This window comes from Lynx canadensis, chromosome B4 (genome assembly GCF_007474595.2).
Source record: "Lynx canadensis isolate LIC74 chromosome B4, mLynCan4.pri.v2, whole genome shotgun sequence".
Classification (NCBI taxonomy): Eukaryota; Metazoa; Chordata; class Mammalia; order Carnivora; family Felidae; genus Lynx; species Lynx canadensis.
In genome coordinates, this window is record NC_044309.1 from 140,445,506 (window position 1) to 140,463,950 (window position 18,445).

Sequence of the window (18,445 nt, forward strand, 5' to 3'; positions counted from 1 at the left end):
CGTGTAGGGAAAGCAGGGCCCGGCAAAGCGCAACCCCGCGGCCGAGCGGAACCCCGGCTGCGCCTTCAGGAAGAGAGAAAGGCACGGCCTTGACCCGTGAGGACAGAGCTCAAAGTATGGCCTAGATCCCAGTGACGGGACACGAGAGCCCCAGTCGGCGGCTCGGTGACAGCGCCCTGAGCCCTGCCAGCCCACAGCTCGTCCTCCCAAAGCCGCTGTCTTCACTGCTCTGCACCCAGCCAGTCACCTGGAACCAGACTCCGGGTAGAAGCGGGCCAAGCGCCCCGAGCAGCTCATGAGCCCACCGGCGCCTTGACGGGGCCTGCGGCGGTGACGGGGCCCACCCAGCTGCGCCATCGGCACGGAGAGCCGAGGCCGGGGCCCTGGCCCCAAAACGGGGGGGGGGGGGGGGGGGGGGGAAGAAAGGGCTACCGGCAGGGTGACGCCCCCCGCCCAGTTACGACGGAGACCGCGTCCTGAGGTGTGTGGATGCCACCGACGTCCCGCACCTGGTCTCTCGGAAGACGCTTGTTTCTGGCCTCACGGGAAGGATGGCGAGCTGCCCTCTACCCCCGCTCACGGTGTCTGCCCTGCCCGTCTTCTCCAACTTCCGCGGGAGGACCCCCCCCACCCCCATCCAGAGGCCCTGCTGCTTCCTCAGGGCCTCCCTGAAGGCGGCCTCGTCCTCCCCAGCACCCGTCCCCCCAGCCACGAGGGAGACACCCTTTCTGCGTGTTTACGAACTTTTAACAAGAGACCTGATGCTCCACACGGATTCCAGGCCGTCTTTTGTTAGACCTCACCGCCGTCTTCCTTCAGAATGACCCCGGCACCACAGAGCAGCAAACGTGGGCTGCAGTGGGCGGCGCCCACCCGGTGGGGACCCTGAGCCGTGCACCGAGACGGCCGGACGACTGGGGAAGACACCGTGTCCAGACCAGCCCTCCCGATGACCGTGAACGACCAGTCGACAAGCTTTCCCCCAACTCACTCTTTTCAGGGCAAGTAACGTGCAAAGAGTGGTTTTTCCACGAAGAGCAAAAGAGCAGCTCAGCCAGAGCGCCTGCTCGGGCAGCGGGAGGGGGCTGGACAGAAGGGAGGAAGACACACACCCCACTCCAGGCCTAATGACTGGGGCTGCCCTGACCCCCAAGGGCAATGTGGGTGCCAAAGGGGTGGGGGGGCGGGGAGCAAAGCCCCTGCGAGCAAGTGCTCAGACCTGTCCTTCCTTCCCCGGCGAAGAACGCGGCCCCTCCTCTCGTCCCCCACAAGGGAAGACCGAGAGCCTGCATCTGTCACTCGGGGGGCCCAGGCCAAGGCCCTGTGAGCGGAAACAAACCAGGCCTGGTGTGAGGGGAAGCTGCACGAGTCTCAGCTGTGCGCACAAGCAGCCACTTCCAGGAGAAAGAGGAGCTCGAGGGCTGGAGCCGCCCCGCGGGGCAGCGCCACAGGGAGACCGTGTCAGGTTCAGGGGGACCGTGTCAGGTTCAGGGGGACAGAAGGTCATCACCAACGGCCCCCTCCTGGGACTGGCTGCACGCGGGGCCGCCCCCGCCGACAGACGCCCACGGCCCGCGTAAGCGCTTTTCCAACGAGCCAACTAGAACAACTTCGTGCGCCTGTCCCGCCGCTCTTGCGGTCCGAGTTTGGACACGCCGAGAGAAAGCTCGGACTCTGAGCCGAACCGCCAGCAGCGCGGTGTGAGAGTCTCACTGCGCCTTCCCTTCCGGGACACCGAACGGGGCGGACTCTAAGATCAGGAGAGCGCAGAACAGCGAGGAGCTGCTTCTACCAGGTTCCACCAGGTTCCAGGTGCTCAAACCACTGACAGCGCGTGTCCCGAGCACAAGGCCCGCCACCTACAGCCACCTGCGCGGAGGTTCACGTTAGCACCGGGGGGATGCGCTTCTTCCCAACTACTTCCTATCCACGGACCCGTCCCCAGTGTCCAGCTCCTCTCCCGGACGTACGCCCCAGTTAAGGTCGCCAGCTGTCTCCGCTGTGTGTGTGACACGTCGGAGGCCCACCAGGCAGCTCCAGGTCAGCTCCCCGCTCCCTGGCGACGGCGTGTGCGTCACCTTCCACCCTTTGGACGTCAGAGGGGAGGATTCACGTGACAGTGGCATCACGGCCCTCTCGGGAGCTGCTACGACCCACAAAAACAGCCATCACTCTTGTCACAGAAGCCACGTCTACCCTACAACCATTCTGGGAGGCGTGAGAGGCCTAAACCACTGTTTTTAAATAGTTTTTCAGCAACAAGTTGGAAAAAGAGGGCTTATTCTGGGTCTTCAACTTTGTGACCACCTAAAGGCCGAGATGCAGCACGGTGGCACCGACTGTGACAGGAAACCAGCCCGGTGGGGACCCCGGGCAGGGAGGGACGGACACTGAGCGTGTGCTTACCTTCCTCCCCCGTCTCCTGCCCCAGCTGAGCACTTTCCTCTTCAAAGCTTCCAATACCTGATTCCGCGGGCGGGGGCTGGCTGTGCTGCTGGCTCAGCTTGTTCCGAAGGACCGCGATCTCCTTTTTCAGGAGCTTGGCCCGCTTGCTCCGAGACCCGCTGGACTTCATGGCGCACGTGAGGTCCAGCTTGTCCAGCAGCTCCCTTAGCTGCTCCTCTAGGACCATGTGGGCCCTGTTGGCTGGGTTCAGCAACCTGTCCACTGAAGTCGAAGGACACCCCGTCAGTCACCGGCTACCGGTGCCCCCCGAGACCACCTCGCCAGCACAGGCCCCGCCCGCGGGAGCCCCACAAGCCCCTCCACGCTCACTCCAAACCCGCGACGGGCACTGCCACAGGGAGACCAGCTTTCACCCCGTGGCTGTCCGGACTCCCCTGGAGGAAAGCTCGTACGCCTGTGGCTGGCTGGCCAGGCACACAGGGACACAGTGCGCGGAAGGAGGGCTAGCGCCTCTCCCGGCGCGCGCCCGAACCACGCTCTCTGGTGAAGACCGGTGGAAGAGCCCCACCAGGGCCGCCCCAGAGGGAGGCGGGCTCTGCTGACCACAAGCCCGGGGCCACCCGTGCAGACGCTGTTTGGCCACCACAGCTCCCGTCTGAGCTCACCTCTGGACCCAGACCGCCGTGTGGCTCTACTAAAACTGGGCCACGCCATACGCTGGTAGTTTTCCATTTCGGGCACGTTTACTACAAAAATCCCTAGGGTTCTTGGTTTCAACAAAACGACAAAACTTATGAAGCACAAAATTACCTTAGATCAGTGAAAGGTGGCCAAGAAAGAAACCACTCTTTAGATCTAAGATAAAACAGGGAGCAAGAGGGAGACAGAAGCCACGGCACAACCACCAGGAGCAAGCGGCACCTTCCTCCACAAACAAGCGTTTGCTAAAACATCTGTGCTTTTCACGAAGTAACGAGACACCGGTACCGTGAAATAAATAGGTAAGGAAGCCTGAAGCGCAACAGGCCGGCTTGCGGCCCTGCTGTGTCCAGCACCACTTCACAAATGACAGAGCCTCAAGACCATTCACATAACCAAAAATCACGTCCTCTGAAGCCCTAAAGGTAACGGCCTGGCCTGTGGGCGTCGGCACGGCGTGAAATCGGCCGCTGCCCAAGCAGGCTGGATGTGCCGTGCATCCTGCCAGCTCGGCCATCTCCCCGCACGAACGCCGAGGAGGCACGTTAGGACTTCTCAGCCGTGAACTTACCCCCAGCGAAAACCTGACTGTCAGACTTATGCTGAGGAAACACCAATCACCCACTCGCCCGTCTCCTCAAAGACCCGATCCGCGGCAGCCCGCGAGCCCCTTCTTATTCCAGGGAGGTGGCCTAGCGGCTGCAGCGTGGTGGCCAGGGAAGGCACAGGGACCAGCCCCCGTCCCCAAGGACGGGAACAAGTGAACAGACAGACCACCGTGCCGCACCCGGGGCACACGCCGCGCTCGGAAGCCCGCACGGCCGGAGTGCAGCGGGCTCGGCACACGGCCACTCCTGAGGCCTTTCCTCAGCCACAGGCATCCTCGGAAGCAGACCGGGGCCCGCCCAGGGTGCAAACCCCAGCTGACCCGCTTCTCGGCCTGTAGCAGGCAGACCTCGGCTGTCCCCACTGCCCACACGGTTCCCTCTAGGCTCCTGAAACGTGCCCGCTCGGAACAGAAACGTGCCAGGCGTGCAAAATACACAGCACGTGGTAAAGAAAAAGTAAACGCCCGTGAAAAATATGCTCGGCAATTTTCACGTGGACGGTGTGCCAAAAGCACGGTGCTTCAGGAGCGCTGGGTTAAAAACACGTCTAGGAGGTCAATTCCTTCCCCTCCTCACAAGGCTACTAGCAAACGTGCAGTACGCGTGCGGCCCGCGCGCTAGCCCCGCCGGGCCTCGCGGACACAGCCTGCGGGGAAGGACACTCTCCCGCCTGCGCCCGCGCCCGGGGCTGGTGCTTACCGTCTTCCCAGGAGAAAGGCCGCCGAGGGGCCGCAGCAGGCCGCTCAGGCAGGTGCATCCCCGAGGCCTCCTCGAAGCCGATGCTGTCGGCCTGGCGCCTGGCCTGCCTCAGAACAACACCGCCCTGATCGCGCAGCCTCACGGCGGCTCTATAAAACACCGTGTCCTTGGCATTGTACTTCATGCAGTTATCTACAATGAGATTAAAATCCTCCTCAAACTCAGTGAGGTGTCTATACCCTTGAGCTTCTAACCGTTTCCTCATTGTGGCAAAGTCCATGGGATGTTTAATGTGATCCAAATAATCTGGCACCTAATTTCAGGGAGGAAAAATAATCGTTTACAAACAAAGAAGGACGCTTATTCATCCTACATAAGCAACACACCCGCCACATAACACACGAGACACCCGCACGCACACGCGCACGGCCCTGAGGACTCTCGCACCCCCGGGGGCGGCGCCGACACGCGCCACATATACACCCCACGTCCCGCCAGGGGCCCCCCGCTCACTCAAGCTCCTTAAACCCAACACACGGCAACCGGTGCGCTCATCTGGGCGGACAGCCGCCAACCGACTGCTGCTCGGCTGCTCGCTGAGAGGCAACTCTCACCTCTCGTTTTCACTACCTTAACGAGACAGAACTTAAAGAGCGCGTCCAGGAGGAACCGACGCCTAGCAGCTGAGCAGGCTTACGCGCTACCCAGGGAACGGGTACCGGAGAAGCCGCGGGGCGACCGCGACGCCAGCGCGTGAACACCCACCTCCTTCAGGCTCACCGGCTGGGCGAATATCCGAGCCGGGTCCTTCTCCTGCAGCTGGTCCAGCACGGAGCGCAGCAGCACCGTGAGCGGCGTCAGCCGCAGCTCCAGGGCCATCTGCTCCACCTTCACCTGCGAACACGGCCCTGGGTCACGCGGTCGCGCTCCCCGCACCGCCCGCCCGGGAAGGCCGCGCCCCCACCCCCCACCGCGGCCTCTCCCCAGGCGCACCCCACGCGGCGCCCCCGCCCCCGGCCCCCTCCAGGCTGGGGGCCGACGTCGTCCCCCCTCGTCCCGCCGCCCGGAAGCCCTCACGCTGCCCGGGGGGACCCTCCGAGGGGCGCCGGGCCTCACCTGCTCCCGCTTGAGCTTCTCCCGCTTGCGCAGGAGCTCGATCAGCAGCCGCGCGCGCTCCAGGTCGTGCCGCAGCCGCTGCCAGTACTTCAGCTTCTCTTTGGCAGCTTGAATCTCCTCGTCATTTTCTCTCTGAGGAAATTAATTGGAAGTCGGCCTCAGACCCTCCCAGGGGGAGCCACGGACCGCGCCGGCCCCGCGAGCCGGCCGGGGCGCCCACCCAGCGCGGACTCGCCCCGCGGAGCGCCACGGGGTCTCCGCGTGCCAAAGGGGCGTTTGCCGGCCCCGCGCACGCGCGGACACAGGCATCCCGACCCCGGCACCGGAGCAGGGGTCATGGGAAATCGGGAGTGGCCGGGGCAGCCCGGGGAGCAAAGCCCGCGGCCGAGACTGCTGCAGGGGAGTGGGGGGGCGCCCTGCCCAACGCCCGCGTCACGCACCCACGCCCAACGGCTCTGAAACCGGCGGCCCGTGGTCGCCACTCGGTGCTTCCTTGGAGGGGCACACGTGCCACCGACCTCAGACGACCCTGCCTACTCCGGCGTCTTCAAACACAGAAACGCCACCTCCAAAACGCAAAGAGGCGGAAGGCGGCGGACAGCACACCGACGGCAGCCCTGCCCGGCGCACCTCCGACCGCAGCGCCAGGAAGAAACGCTCGGGCTACGACACCAGACAGGGCCACCAGTGAGCAGGCCCGTGGCAGCCGAGGATGTCCCCGTGACGGCCAGAGAGGACTTCCCCGCACGGGGGGCTGGGGGACACTCCACCTCCAGAAAGTTACAACCAAGGCCCCCCGTGCTCCCATCCAAGTGTCCCTCACTGCCTGGCCCGGCGCCGCGCCCTCCTCCAGGCTCCCACGCAGCCCACCCTTCCCTCCCTGTCCCTCGAGGGCTGCCCAGGCCGAGGGGCCACCGTCTGCTCCTGCGGCGGCCTCCTGTCCTCACCTACAGACCCCACCTTCCACTGCGGCACACGGCTAGCACCACCACGTGCCAGGAGCTGAGACCCCTCTCGGTCTGCGCCTCAGCTGAAGGCACCCCTCTGCCCGATCACAGCTCTCGGGCAGGCCCGGCGCAGACGGCGGAGGAAGAGGTGGTCGGGGCGTGGCGAGGGCACCCCTCCACCTGCCCCCCAACCTCAGCTCCACTTAGACACTCCCATCTGTCCCCTTGCGGGCTTCCAACAGCTGCCTGGGGCCTCCAGGCCACAGCAGCCCAGGGCGCCTACTGCAACCGCATACGTGTGACCTGGGCCGAGAGAAAGTCCCCACCTCGGCTGGCATCACCTCACCATTCCTGCAGACGGATGCACACCCACGGCCTCGGGCAGGGTGCTCACCACCAGATTCCAGAGCGTGTTCCACACTCATCAAACCCCCTTCTCGCTCTCTCTGGACCACTCTGCCCCCGGAGTCCCCCCCACCCAGACAGAGCTAAAGCAGCACACCCACCAGGCAGGGCTCCATCCCCTGGATGCCCCTCCCTCCTTGTCCGAGCGCAGAGCACCTGCCTCTGAGGCCACAAGCACGGGGCTGTGACACGATGCCCCAACCACAGGGCCTGTGGGCAGACGACGACCAACCAGGCTACGAAGACTCTCCCCGCTAGCAAGGGGACAAGAAGGCTGGGCCGGAGCCTCCCCTCCAGGCGCTCTCTGGCCCTAGGGGGAGGCTGCCTCACCATCCATCCGCCAGATGCGAATCACAGAACCTCTTTTAACGTTATTGGAGTCTCAGGCGGAGGTGCATGGCTGGCTCAGTCAGAAGAGCGTGCGACTCTTGATCTCGGGGTCGTGGGTTCAAGCCCCACGTTGGGTGTAGAGATTATAAAGAAACTTTAAATAAAGGCGTCAGGCATGGAACAGGGCACTTAGCTAACTCGGTTGGTAGAAACAGAGTCTCTTCTTGAGGATGTGGGTTCCACCAAGCCCTACGTCGGGCCTGGAGCCTACTTTAAGAAAAAAAAAATTGTAAAAATCTCAGGCATTAAGTTAACATTAACAGCAGCTGTATAAACAGCTGGTCAGTAAATTAAAAAGTAGATTTAGAAAACCAAATCCTCCCAAAAGCATCTGAAAATCACCTTGTCCATTAGTCTGAATGCACAGTCTGAAAACATCAACCGAAAGGGTGTTCAGCCTGGCGACCCTACGCAGCAGGAGAGAGCTGGTGGGTGCCACCTGCCGTGTCCCTGCTGCACTCATGCCCCGCACGGGGGACGACAGGGCCGCCACGGAGGGCCACTCTCCTCACACGACGGCCTGCAGCACAGGACCTGACCCCAATGCGCACGGCTTCACCTACATAAAAGGGCCTGAGTTTCTGGACTCTGCTCTTCAGCAATCTTTGTTTCCTACATAAAAACCTATCCCGGAAGACTCCAGAAAGCAGGAGAAAGGCCAAGTGGTTTCTGGTACCGAAACGCTACCAGGAAAGAGAATGCTAGAAGATCACGTTAGCCACCTTCCACCTGACAAATGGGAGGACGCCTGGGGGGGGGGGGGGGGGGCAGGCCAGGCCAGCCCCAAGGGGTGAGGGCCCCAGCACATCTACCCGAGTCCCAGGGTGCTACCAAGGACGTAAGACCCCAAAGAGGCAGGGCTCCCTGCCCCTAAGGCAGGGTGCACAGAGGAACCCAGGTCTCAGTGCTGAGCCTCACGCCTGCAGCAGCAGGGTGGGTGGTGAGAAGCGGTGCCCCCGGCACAGGAGGGGGACTGTGCTGTCCTAAAGCCGGCAGAGAGGAACCAGAGACGCACCTGTGACAGCTGGAGGCACTGCTGGCTCCAGGGCCTGAGAACAAGACAGGAGCCTCGCCCTCCCCCTGCCCACTGACCCTCACCCAAACCAGGATCTCAGGACGGTGAGAACAGGCTCTGGAGGGGGTCGCCATGAAGGTCCCCGGGAAGGTGCCCACAGGGACCCTGCGCTCAAGGCCAGCCCAGAAGAGCCCGGCCGGATCCTCGAAGACTGCCCTGCACAGCAGCACCGGGAGGCCAACCTGACGCCCCTCGTCTGCCCGGACGTGAGCGACCTCACCCTCAAACCAGCTCGTCCCGTCCGCCCATCTGTCCCCCACCAGGTCAGCCACGGGAGGGAAGGGCTGCCCCTGACCTCCTCCACAGCCCAGCTCAGAGCAGGCATCCGGAAATACAAAGTTAAACCCTAACATCAAGTATTTCTGAATTTTCAAAACCACGTGAACATCACACCAAGCCCCACACGTTCCGCGCGGGACGTTACTGTTCCGGACCCTGCAGAGAAGTCAGCCCCTACAGGGTGACGCAGGAAAGCACCGTCTGGGAGCAGAGGGAGGCAAACGGGGGTGCCTGTGCAAGCCACACGGGGGGGCTTCCGACAACCGTGCCACTAACCCGCCCCCGCAGGAATCCACCCCGCAGGCCAAGCCAGGTGCGCTCCAGGGGGTCAACGCTGGAGTCATACAGACTCAAATCTACGCGGTTCCTCGTGCCAAGGACGCGAACACTCCCACATCTCATCTTCCTGTCCCTACACACTGATTTCATACGTGGTATCCCCAGGCCGGTCGCTTCCACTGGCTCACCCGTCCCATGGGCACAAAGCCCCGAAGGGGAACACCAACTCCATTCCCAAAGGGAGGAGGGACACACAGCATGTGATCGAAGCCGCCGTCACTAACAAAGACCCCCGGTGTGACGTAAGGTTAACCGGGGATTCTGACCCCCGGACCCAAGCGTGTGTGGGATGCACACGGTCCCCAGGGTGGGCAGCACGCTTAAGACACAAGGGATGTATCCACAGCAGTCCGCGACCCCAGTGCACCTCGGGACATTCGCACAGCCGGGCCTCACGTGCACATGCGCCCAGCGTAGCCAAGACTTCAGATTAAGTGGGCCCCCTTCAGTGTACTGGAATGCTCGACCCAGCACCTCTGCCCCAGCCACGCGGGACCGTCCATGGACGTGACTCGGACGGCACTGCAGGCACCAGGCACTGGCCCGGACCACCACACCCTCAGGAGGGCATCGGGCCCAAGAAGCACACCCTTCCTTCCCCCATTGGAAGAGGGTCAAGAGCAACCCCACAGAGGCCCAGAATCTTCGATTTAGCTGTGGTTTTCAAAAGTATAAAAAAGATGTTAAGATCCATCAGTTTTTTTAACCGAGCACTTAAACATGTTCGTGTTTCACCTTTTTGTGTCACCATAGGATCAGAAAAAGTCCAGATGACGGGCTCCCTAGGGCTGGCCCCATCCCCCAGGCCAGGGGCAGGGAGGTGGAGAGGGACACGCTCGCCCGGGTCTCCAGCCGTGACCAGAAGGAGGAACGGCAGAGACGGGAGGGCCTCTCCCCGGAGGGGAGAGGGCGAACGAGTTGTCCGCGCTCTCCACGGCCGCACGCTCTCCAGGCCGCGGCTCTACCGCACTGGGAGGGACGGGTTCGCACCTGCTACAGCCCAGCAGCCTCCGGGAAGCTGCGGCCCCAGCCCAGAGCACGGCAGAGGGGCTGACTCCAGCCCGGAGAACCCCACCGACCGGGACCCCTGCGGATCCGGTGTCCAACCGCATCCGTGTCCCCTCCGACACACTCAGCCACCTGGCAACCCAGGATCGAGAGAGACAGAGAGAGAGCGTGCAGACAGCCTCCGAGGTGACGGCAGCATGGCAGCCGCAGCCATCTGACGTGAATGTGTTGGAAGGACAGTCCCCGCACGTGCCCAGAGGGACAGACAGGCAACGAGGGGGGCCCGCTCTCTGCTGCGTCCTCTGCGCTTCGCAGCCCGAGGCCAATCGCGGACACAGCTCTTCCCCCCTACAGAGCTGCCCGCTCCCCTCAACGTCAAGTGCGCCAACCCAAAATTTTGGGCGATGCGCCGAAAAGCCATTTTTGTATTCAATTTATTTTTGTGGCATCTCACAGAGCCAATTTCTTACTTTCTAAATTCATTCTTTCAGAACTGCTTTACACTATCAGATGGTTCTACAAACCAAACTTACTAAAATTCAACGGCCTGATTCATTTTGCTTTTAAAAAGCAACTCCTGGAGCGCCCGGGTGGCCCAGTCCGACTCTTGGTTTCAGTTCAGGTCATGATCTCACGGTTTCCTGAGATCTCACGGTTTCCTAACGCGCTCTACGCTGACAGCACGGAGTCTGCTTGGGATTCTTTCTCTCTCCCTCTCTCTGTCCCTCCCCTGCTCGCACTGTCTCACTCCAAAAAATAAATTAAGAAGCTTAAGAAAAAAAAGCAAACCCCGTTTCTTCTCACTCACCCAGCTTTCCTCTCCTTCCCCGCCCACTGCGGTCACCGCGAAACGGCCTTCAGAGCAAAGCCCTGAAAACAAACCACTCCTTGCACATATCCAAACCCAAACTCCCAGCCCAGCGCACAGGCATGCGTCCGAGGGGCCCAGGCCTCACCTCCTGTGGCTCCCACCCGACGTGGCCAGCACGGTAATGACTTCCCTGGGCGTCCCCAACGTGTCCAGAAACATGAGGTGACAGAGACAGAGGAGAGTCGTTCGCACAACCCGCAGCTCAGACGGCCCAGGGCGCGCACGGGTCCTCCTGCACTTCTAGAAGCGGCCCGGACCGGGGCTCGCGGACGAGGAGTCTGGGGCCTGGGGCCTGACGGGCTGGCAACACACGCAGCCTCCAGCAGGCGCTGCTCCCGGGGGTCGCAGGGACCGCTCAGCGCGTCAGGAGGGCAGGCGACGCTGAGGGCAGAGGACCACGTACCTGCTGCGTGCTCCTCTGGGACTGCAGGCTGGACTGGAGTCGCCGCAGCAGGGGGGCGCCGTTCCTCGACAGCCTTTTGAGCAGCCAGTAGCTGTGGGCTCTCTCCACAAACTGCTTCTTCCGCTGAATGGCCACCTGATTCGCAATCCTATTTAATCTAAAACATGGAAAAACTCAGAGTTTAGCTTCAAAGGAGTGCACGAACGTTTCATCGTAGAAACTAGAAACGACGGGGTCGCTCTTCACAGACCGCCGTCCACACCTTCGCGGCCACTCTCAGCCACGCACACTGCCATCTCATGCTGTCCCCAGTCTGCTGGGCACAGCCCGACCTGCAGCCGCCCGCAGCCTCCACCCGCTGCTAACTCACCCGAGGGCCTACCAGACCAGACACGGAAATACGCTGAGCAAACCTCTCGGGTCCTTACGCACTATGTAGGCCACACGTGCCGACCGCATCCGGCGACCGATTAAAACTGTTGCGAAGGGTGGGGGTGAGGGGGGCACGGGTGTCCCCTCCAGTCACCTCAAGAGGGAAAGAGAGGGGACAGCTGGGGGCCAGGGCTGACGGTGGCATCTGCAGGACTGTCGGGAGACAGGACCCTTGCAGGGGCCATAAAATGCAAAGGGTGTGTGAAAACACTTGCGTGGAGGGAGTGCTCACTTCAAAACCCCTCAAAGGCCAGCCAAAGCGTTTCCACGGCCCTGTTATCCTTCCTGCTGAATCAAAGCAATGATTCATCAATTTGACTCACAAGGACACCGAAAGAGAATATCAATTTGGTCATAAACTAAACACTTAATGAAAACACAAACGAAACAAGATGTTCCTCATTGAACACCGAACATCAAAATGTCAGGACGAAAACGAGAAATTTTAAGGCTGCATTTTTTAGAGAATGCCAATCTAAGTTTTACAAAATAACCAACGACAAAAAGTCCGAACACCCCCAGCTCTGCTGTGTCCAGACCCACAATGGCCTTTCCCTTAAAAACAATGGCTCTACGGGGTACCCGGGGGGCTCAGTCGGTTAAGGGTCCCGCTCTTGGTTTCAGCTCAGGTCATGATCTCACAGTCTGTGGGTTCAAGCCCCACGTCGGGCTCTGTGCCGACAGCATGCAGCCTGCTTGGGATTCTCTCTCTCCTCTCTGCCCCTCCCCCACTCTCTCTCTCAAAATAAATAAACTTTAAAATTAAAAAAAAACAAGTTCCAGCTCCTTTCCAAGACCGTTCCAAATCACGCTGTCGGTCGGCCTCTGTCTGTGCCGAGGTGGCCAAGGGCACGCCTCCTGCACGGCTGCCCTCCTCCTGGCGTCAGTAAGACCCACACGCCATGCGGAGAACGAGTACCGTGTCGACTGCAAAGCGCGGCTCCAGTGTCTGTCCCACACAGGGACCCGATACCAAGGAACCGGCTTAGGGGACCGGTATCGGGTCCCTGTGTGGGACCCTGTGTCGGACACAGGCCAGGGGCTTTGCCGGAGCGGCCTTGTCAAACCCCAGAGGAAGACACCGAGAGCTTTCTGGGAGCAGATGCAGAACCCAAGCTCGGGTCTGTCCACGGCCTGACCGTGACCACGGGGCCACGGGTCTGCACATTCAAGGACGCTGGGTCTCACAGCCTCAGCAGGAGGCCGGGGGGAGGACACCTGTCGGCAGCAGCCCAGAGCATCTCGGACGTTGCCGAGGGTGCCAGCAGAAGCCTCTGGGGGGCACCTGGATTCTGCTCAAGGCCCTACCCGCAGCGCTCCTAGTCCGCAGGTGGGGTTGTGCAGTCCCGGGCACCCCGTGGGTGCTGTCTTTGGCGGGGTCTTTGTCTGTTTTACCCTCCTTAGCTGAGGCATGATCCGATGCAGTGAGGTGCACGGATCGTACGGACACAGTTCAGAGGATCTGTACATACGCAGACAGGTGTTCTGACACAAGCACACGCTCCGTTATTTCAACGGTCAAACGAGGCAACGCAAATAAGAGTATTTCTTAACAGAAAGAAATGCTGTTTAACAACAGCTTACAAAGATTCTGAACCTCACGAAACAAGCCACCAGACTCAGGATTTCTGAGCCACGATCAGCTCACAGACCTGAGCAACAAGGCTTTGATGAAAACCTATCACGAGGCGTCCCAGGGTACTTGCGGAAGAACCGCAATCTAAGCGGGTTCTGCTTCACGAGCTCCGAGTCCCAAAGAAGCGGGGCAGGCGTGGGGCACCGAGGCCGCGGCACAGGCACCCAGCACGTGCCTCCCAGGACGCAGCGGGGCCAGCCCTGAGCAGACCCCCCTCAGCCCTGCACCCGGCGAGCCCCCGGCCCGGCGACCGGCGCGCAGCAAGTGGAGGGCGGAGGGACGCGCTAAACCACACGAGAAACGCTCCCCCCGCAAGCCTGCAAGGGGCGGGGCCCCCCTCCCTCAACAGTGGAACTCCAAAGGGAAAGAGACCAAAGGGGCCTTTAGGAGAGGAGAGACAGAAAGGACTCATGGGATTTGAAAGCACAGCACAGCCTGGGGCTCAGCAAGAGGGTAAGAAGTTGAGTACCACACGGGGGAAGACAGAGTAGACCTGGGGACAGGAAGGGGTTGCGGGAAGGGCTGGGGGCTGGTCTGTCTTCTCCAGCACACGGTGGTAACAAGGGTGTCTACCCTGTAATTATGCACTTGTTTAATGTTTCTTTCTTGTTTTGTTTTTTACTCTGAATATTGTTTTAAGAAATACAGTATTTGGCAAGGGTGCATCAAAAGGATCAAAAGTTTGATCTTCTCAAGCCTTTCTGAACGGGTCTCATACACAATGTGCCTCCAGATGAAAGATAACCAGGCTTCTGGAAAAACTGAGGGAGGACCCAACGAAGGGCAGATGACTAAACGTCAGCTTAAAGTGAGCACCTTGGGGGTGCCTGGGTGGCTCATTCAGTTGAGCATCGACTTCAGCTCAGATCGTGATCTCGCGGTCCCGGAGTTCAAGCCCCACGTCGGGCTCTGTGCTGACGGCTCGGAGCCTGGAGCGTGCTTCGGATTCTGTGTCCCCCCCCTCTCTGCCCCACCCTTGCTTGTGCTCTGCCTCTCTCTGTCTCTCAAAAATAAATAAATGTAATTAAAAAAAATTTGTTTTAAATAAATAAAGTGAGCACCTCGCTACGATAAAACTGCTCTTACACCATCTACTTACGTATGTGACCAGGAAGCGGACTCCCGTCCACGGTAGCGGGAAGCAGGAACAGAATTAAGGGAGAGCGTGTCTCATCGGAGCAGGAAGGACATCTGTCCACGAAACACCCAGTCACCTCGGCCCATTTCCTCAGAGCTGCGCCCAGCACGTACCGCTCACGGAAGAATCCCGCTGAAGCGCATGCCGGCAGACGCGACGCCACCCGATCAGGAAGAAACCTCCACCCTCGAGGCCCAGCGACAACCACAGGACAGCAGTCACCCTTGGCGGGAAGACACCGACGCACAAGGCCCGACGACCCAGGTTCCACTCAACTCACTTTCAGAAACGATGAGCCTCGTAACCAGTGCCTACGTTGAATATTCCAGGTGACACGTTTCTGCTATTCGCTCTTAGGGTGAAAACGCTGGATTTCAACTCAAAAACGTGGACGGCACTACAATGCTTTTCAGAACTATTTTGGTGGGTGATACGCCTCAGAAAGGAGAAAGGCTGACTCATAAGGCGCGAAGCATCCGGCTGGGGGATGTGCCCGGCGGCCCGGCCAGCACAGGAGGGCCTGGGCACGGCATGAGGGCGCACAGGGCAGGCGAGCCGGGACCCGGTTAAAGTGCCAATCGTGGCAACGGATGTGGGAAAAGCACCCGCAGGAAAACACGGCTCCCCAAAACAGAGTGGAAGCACGCAGACGACCTCAGCACGATCACAGTACTGATTTTAGGAACGGAATTGACAGTTTCACGTTTTCCTCCCGCCCCCAAAAGAAAAGGAAAGCAGACAGTTTTTCAGAAGAGCTCGGCCACTGGAGGACCAGGCAAACGCAGCCCCTGCCGACAGCCGGGCGAGGGATGCGGACGTCCCGGCACAGGGACGCAGGGCAAGGCGGAGGCCTGGCTCACGGGCGAACACACTCACGAAACAGAAACGACGCAGCAAACCGGGTCCGTTCGGGTATAAAATGACACTGCCCACCACGAGCAAGGGGGTCTGTCCCAGGAAGCCAAGTGTGCTCTTGAGATTACAAGTTCTATCAGGACTCACACAGCGACAGACTCGAGGGCAGAACGTGACGATCTCAACACGTGCGGAAAAGCAGCAGGTCAACCACCACCCACGACCCAAGACTCACAGTGAGGGGCAGGGGCGAGGGGCGAGGGGCGAGGGGCCCGCCGGCAGGGCTAGGAGAGGCTCCTCCCCAGACCCGGAGCGACAGGCTCGCAGGGAGATGCTTCCCAAGATGGGAACCAAGACCAAGAAGCCCACCCTACCGGCTCCCGCGAGAACAGCGGGCACGAGAGGCAAACGAAGGACCGGAAGTACAAGCCTTCCCGAGGGAAGAAAAGTATAAAACGTCACTGAGCGGCATCGAGGAAGACTTCCGCGGAGACGCTCGACGATCAGCAGTGCTGGCAAGAGAAGGACGAGGCATAAGAGATACACAGATCGCCTCCAAACCGGTCTGCACCCTCCATGGAATTCCCAAATCCAGAGGGGCTCCGTCAGGAAACCTGACAAGATGCCTCCAAAACGTGCACAAAGGAACCACAGGTGACCAAGAGCCACACTCGCGTCTGAAGAGCCTGCCCTGGAGCCGCAGGTGGCCGAGGGAGCAGAGCCGCCCGCCCACCGGAGGAAACTGGCCCGGGGCTGGAAGAGCTCACGGACCTCTCGGGAAAGGAGAAATTACTCAACGGCGAGAGAAAACTCAGCTCTCCACGCTGACGAATCAAGCCACACACACACCTCGTAAGAAACGCACCCGCAAGTGACTGAAGACGTGGACTGAGAGACACAGATCCAACAGGTGGCCCAGGCCTCGACGGACGTGCAGGGACACGTCGGGGAACTGGCCGCCCTGGGCGCTGACTCCCTGCAGGGAGGCCAAGCCCAGCCAAGATACAGCCAACAAATCAGGAGACTGGTCAGCGCTGGGGCCAGAGGAGACAGGAGGGATGTGGACAGGGAAGCCGTGTGGAAGCTTTTAGAAGAAAACCCTGAGGTCTCCAGGAAAATGAAGGGTTATTTAAACAAGATATGATGGCACAAACCATAAAATAAAGCAAATACACACCGATGGAAAATAAAAGTCAAACCCTTGTAAAGTGCCAGGACCGAGGCAAGCATGTCCGCTCCAACCCCATCAAACCAACTCCGGGCTGGCGGACCTGGTCTGCACCGAAGTCAGATAAAGACCGGAAAAACCAACGGGTGGCAAAGCCTGCTCACACCATCATCTTCTCAGACGCTGTCCACAAAAATAATCTAATAAACCACAACATATTACACTAATCCAAAAGAGTTAAAAAAACAAAAACAAAAACAAAAAAAACAAAAACCTGGACCTATACAAACAGCAAAAACACAGCTAATTGGAAAAAACACACTACTGGGGCACTTGGGGGCTCAGTCGGACTCTTTTTCGGCCCAGGTCATGATCTCACAGTTCACGGATTTGAGCCCCACATTGGGCTCTGTGCCGGCAGCAAGGAACCTGCTTGGGATTCTCTCTCTCCCACTCTCTCTGTCTCTCTCAAAAAATAAACTTAAAAAAAAACCACACTACATTTTTTATGAGAACACCATGAACTCCCCCAAGACATTAAAGCAGCCCTGGTGAGGCAGCGAGGCAGGCCTGCTCGTGTCTATGGGAGACCAGTGGCATGGAGTCCAGGCTTCAGCAGGGACGTGGCCATCCCGAGAAGTTAGGCCTGGACCCGCATGTGGGGAGGGTACTGAATAACGAGTGGGCCGGCCCTACGCAGATCAGGGTTCAGCAGGGATATGGTGTCCTTGTCAGGCAGGACGGCCAGAGGTCCAAGGACGGGACGTGAGCGCTGGAAGCCGTCAGAAATGGCCCCGGTGACCAGCCGGGAAGGACTTGTACTTGGGGGAAGACCCAAAACCAGACCCCATCGCCCCCAACATTAGGCTGCAGGAGGGCTACGGAGGGTTCCCTGCTGGAGGACGTCCAGGGGTGGGGAGGGAGTCCTCAGACCAGACCCAGGACGAGATGGTAAAAGTAACAAAATTCAGTTCATCAAGACACCAGCACGTCACGGTCGTGTTCTTAAGAATTCTTACCTGTTCTCTACACGGACGTGTTAATGGATGAAACGAGATGACCGGGGTCTGTCTCCAAACGATGGGAAGGAAGAGACAGGCAAGGGTGGCCGCGAGTACAGTGACTGTTGGGGGCAGGCTCTCCCTGCTCTGTAGATTTCCAAATTTGAAAAGACTTTTTACAGACAAGGGCACCTGGATGGCTCAGTCGGTTTAGCATCCGACTCTGGCTCAGGTCATGATCTCAGGGTTCAAGGTTCGAGACCCACACCAGGCTCTGTGCTGACAACTCAGAGCCTGTCTTGGATCCCCTGTCCCCTCTCTCTCTGCCCCTCCCCTGCTCACACTCTCTCCCTCAAAAATCAGTAAACGTTTTTTTAAAAAAACTTTTTACAGACCTAAATAAGAATGAGAAGCCAAGGGAAAGAGAAGTGGAGATCCGCGATGAGCACTGCGTAGCCGCCTCGCCACGCAGGCCTCCACGGCCACACGCACGCGCACAGCCCCCGCTGTCCCCGCAGGCTGCAGCCGAGAGGGACACACCAGCTCGCACCAGTCCCCAAAAACGCCTGGCTCTGAAGCCAGCCAAGAGAACTCCCACACCAGCAGCGTGGTCGTCCGTGATGCCACCCACCCACCTCCAGAGCCAGGGTGACACCAAAATATGAGATGCACGACAGCACTGTGTTCAAAGTCAGCATGCAAACCAGTAGCAGGCCACATATGCACAAGCACACAAAGACCAGAATACGGACCGGAGGAAGTCACCCCGATTCACAGTAAGTGGCTGCCGTGAGGGGTGGAAGTGGAAGGGCCCAAAGGGACTTGGAAGTGTTCCTTTAACGTCATTTCTTTTTTTTTTTTTCAATGCTATATTTGATAAGCACGCGTGTTAGCCTCCACTTTTCTTTTAATTATTTTTAATGTTTATTTCTGAGAGAGAGAGAAGAGAGACAGAGCATGAGCAGGGGAG

At 59.7% G+C, this 18,445-nt stretch overlaps 1 protein-coding gene across 6 annotated transcripts in view; it reads right to left on the minus strand.

Moving 5' to 3' along the window:
* BRD1 (bromodomain containing 1) overlaps positions 1-18,445 on the minus strand; it is a 40,163-nt gene that overhangs the window by 13,651 nt on the left and 8,067 nt on the right. For 4 of the 6 annotated variants that reach the window (XR_003970109.1, XM_030320959.1, XM_030320955.1 and 1 more), the window contains exons 2-6: positions 11,246-11,402; positions 5,529-5,660; positions 5,178-5,306; positions 4,413-4,725; positions 2,407-2,667 (exon numbers count right to left, since the gene is read on the minus strand). Coding sequence is in view for 5 of the 6 variants with exons in the window: in XM_030320959.1 (XP_030176819.1) it covers positions 2,407-2,667; positions 4,413-4,725; positions 5,178-5,306; positions 5,529-5,660; positions 11,246-11,402 (992 nt within the window). In the remaining variant the exon portion in view is untranslated. The remainder of the gene's footprint in view (positions 1-2,406; positions 2,668-4,412; positions 4,726-5,177; positions 5,307-5,528; positions 5,661-11,245; positions 11,403-18,445) is intronic. The other 2 variants (XM_030320956.1, XM_030320958.1) reach the window with 1 other exon arrangement.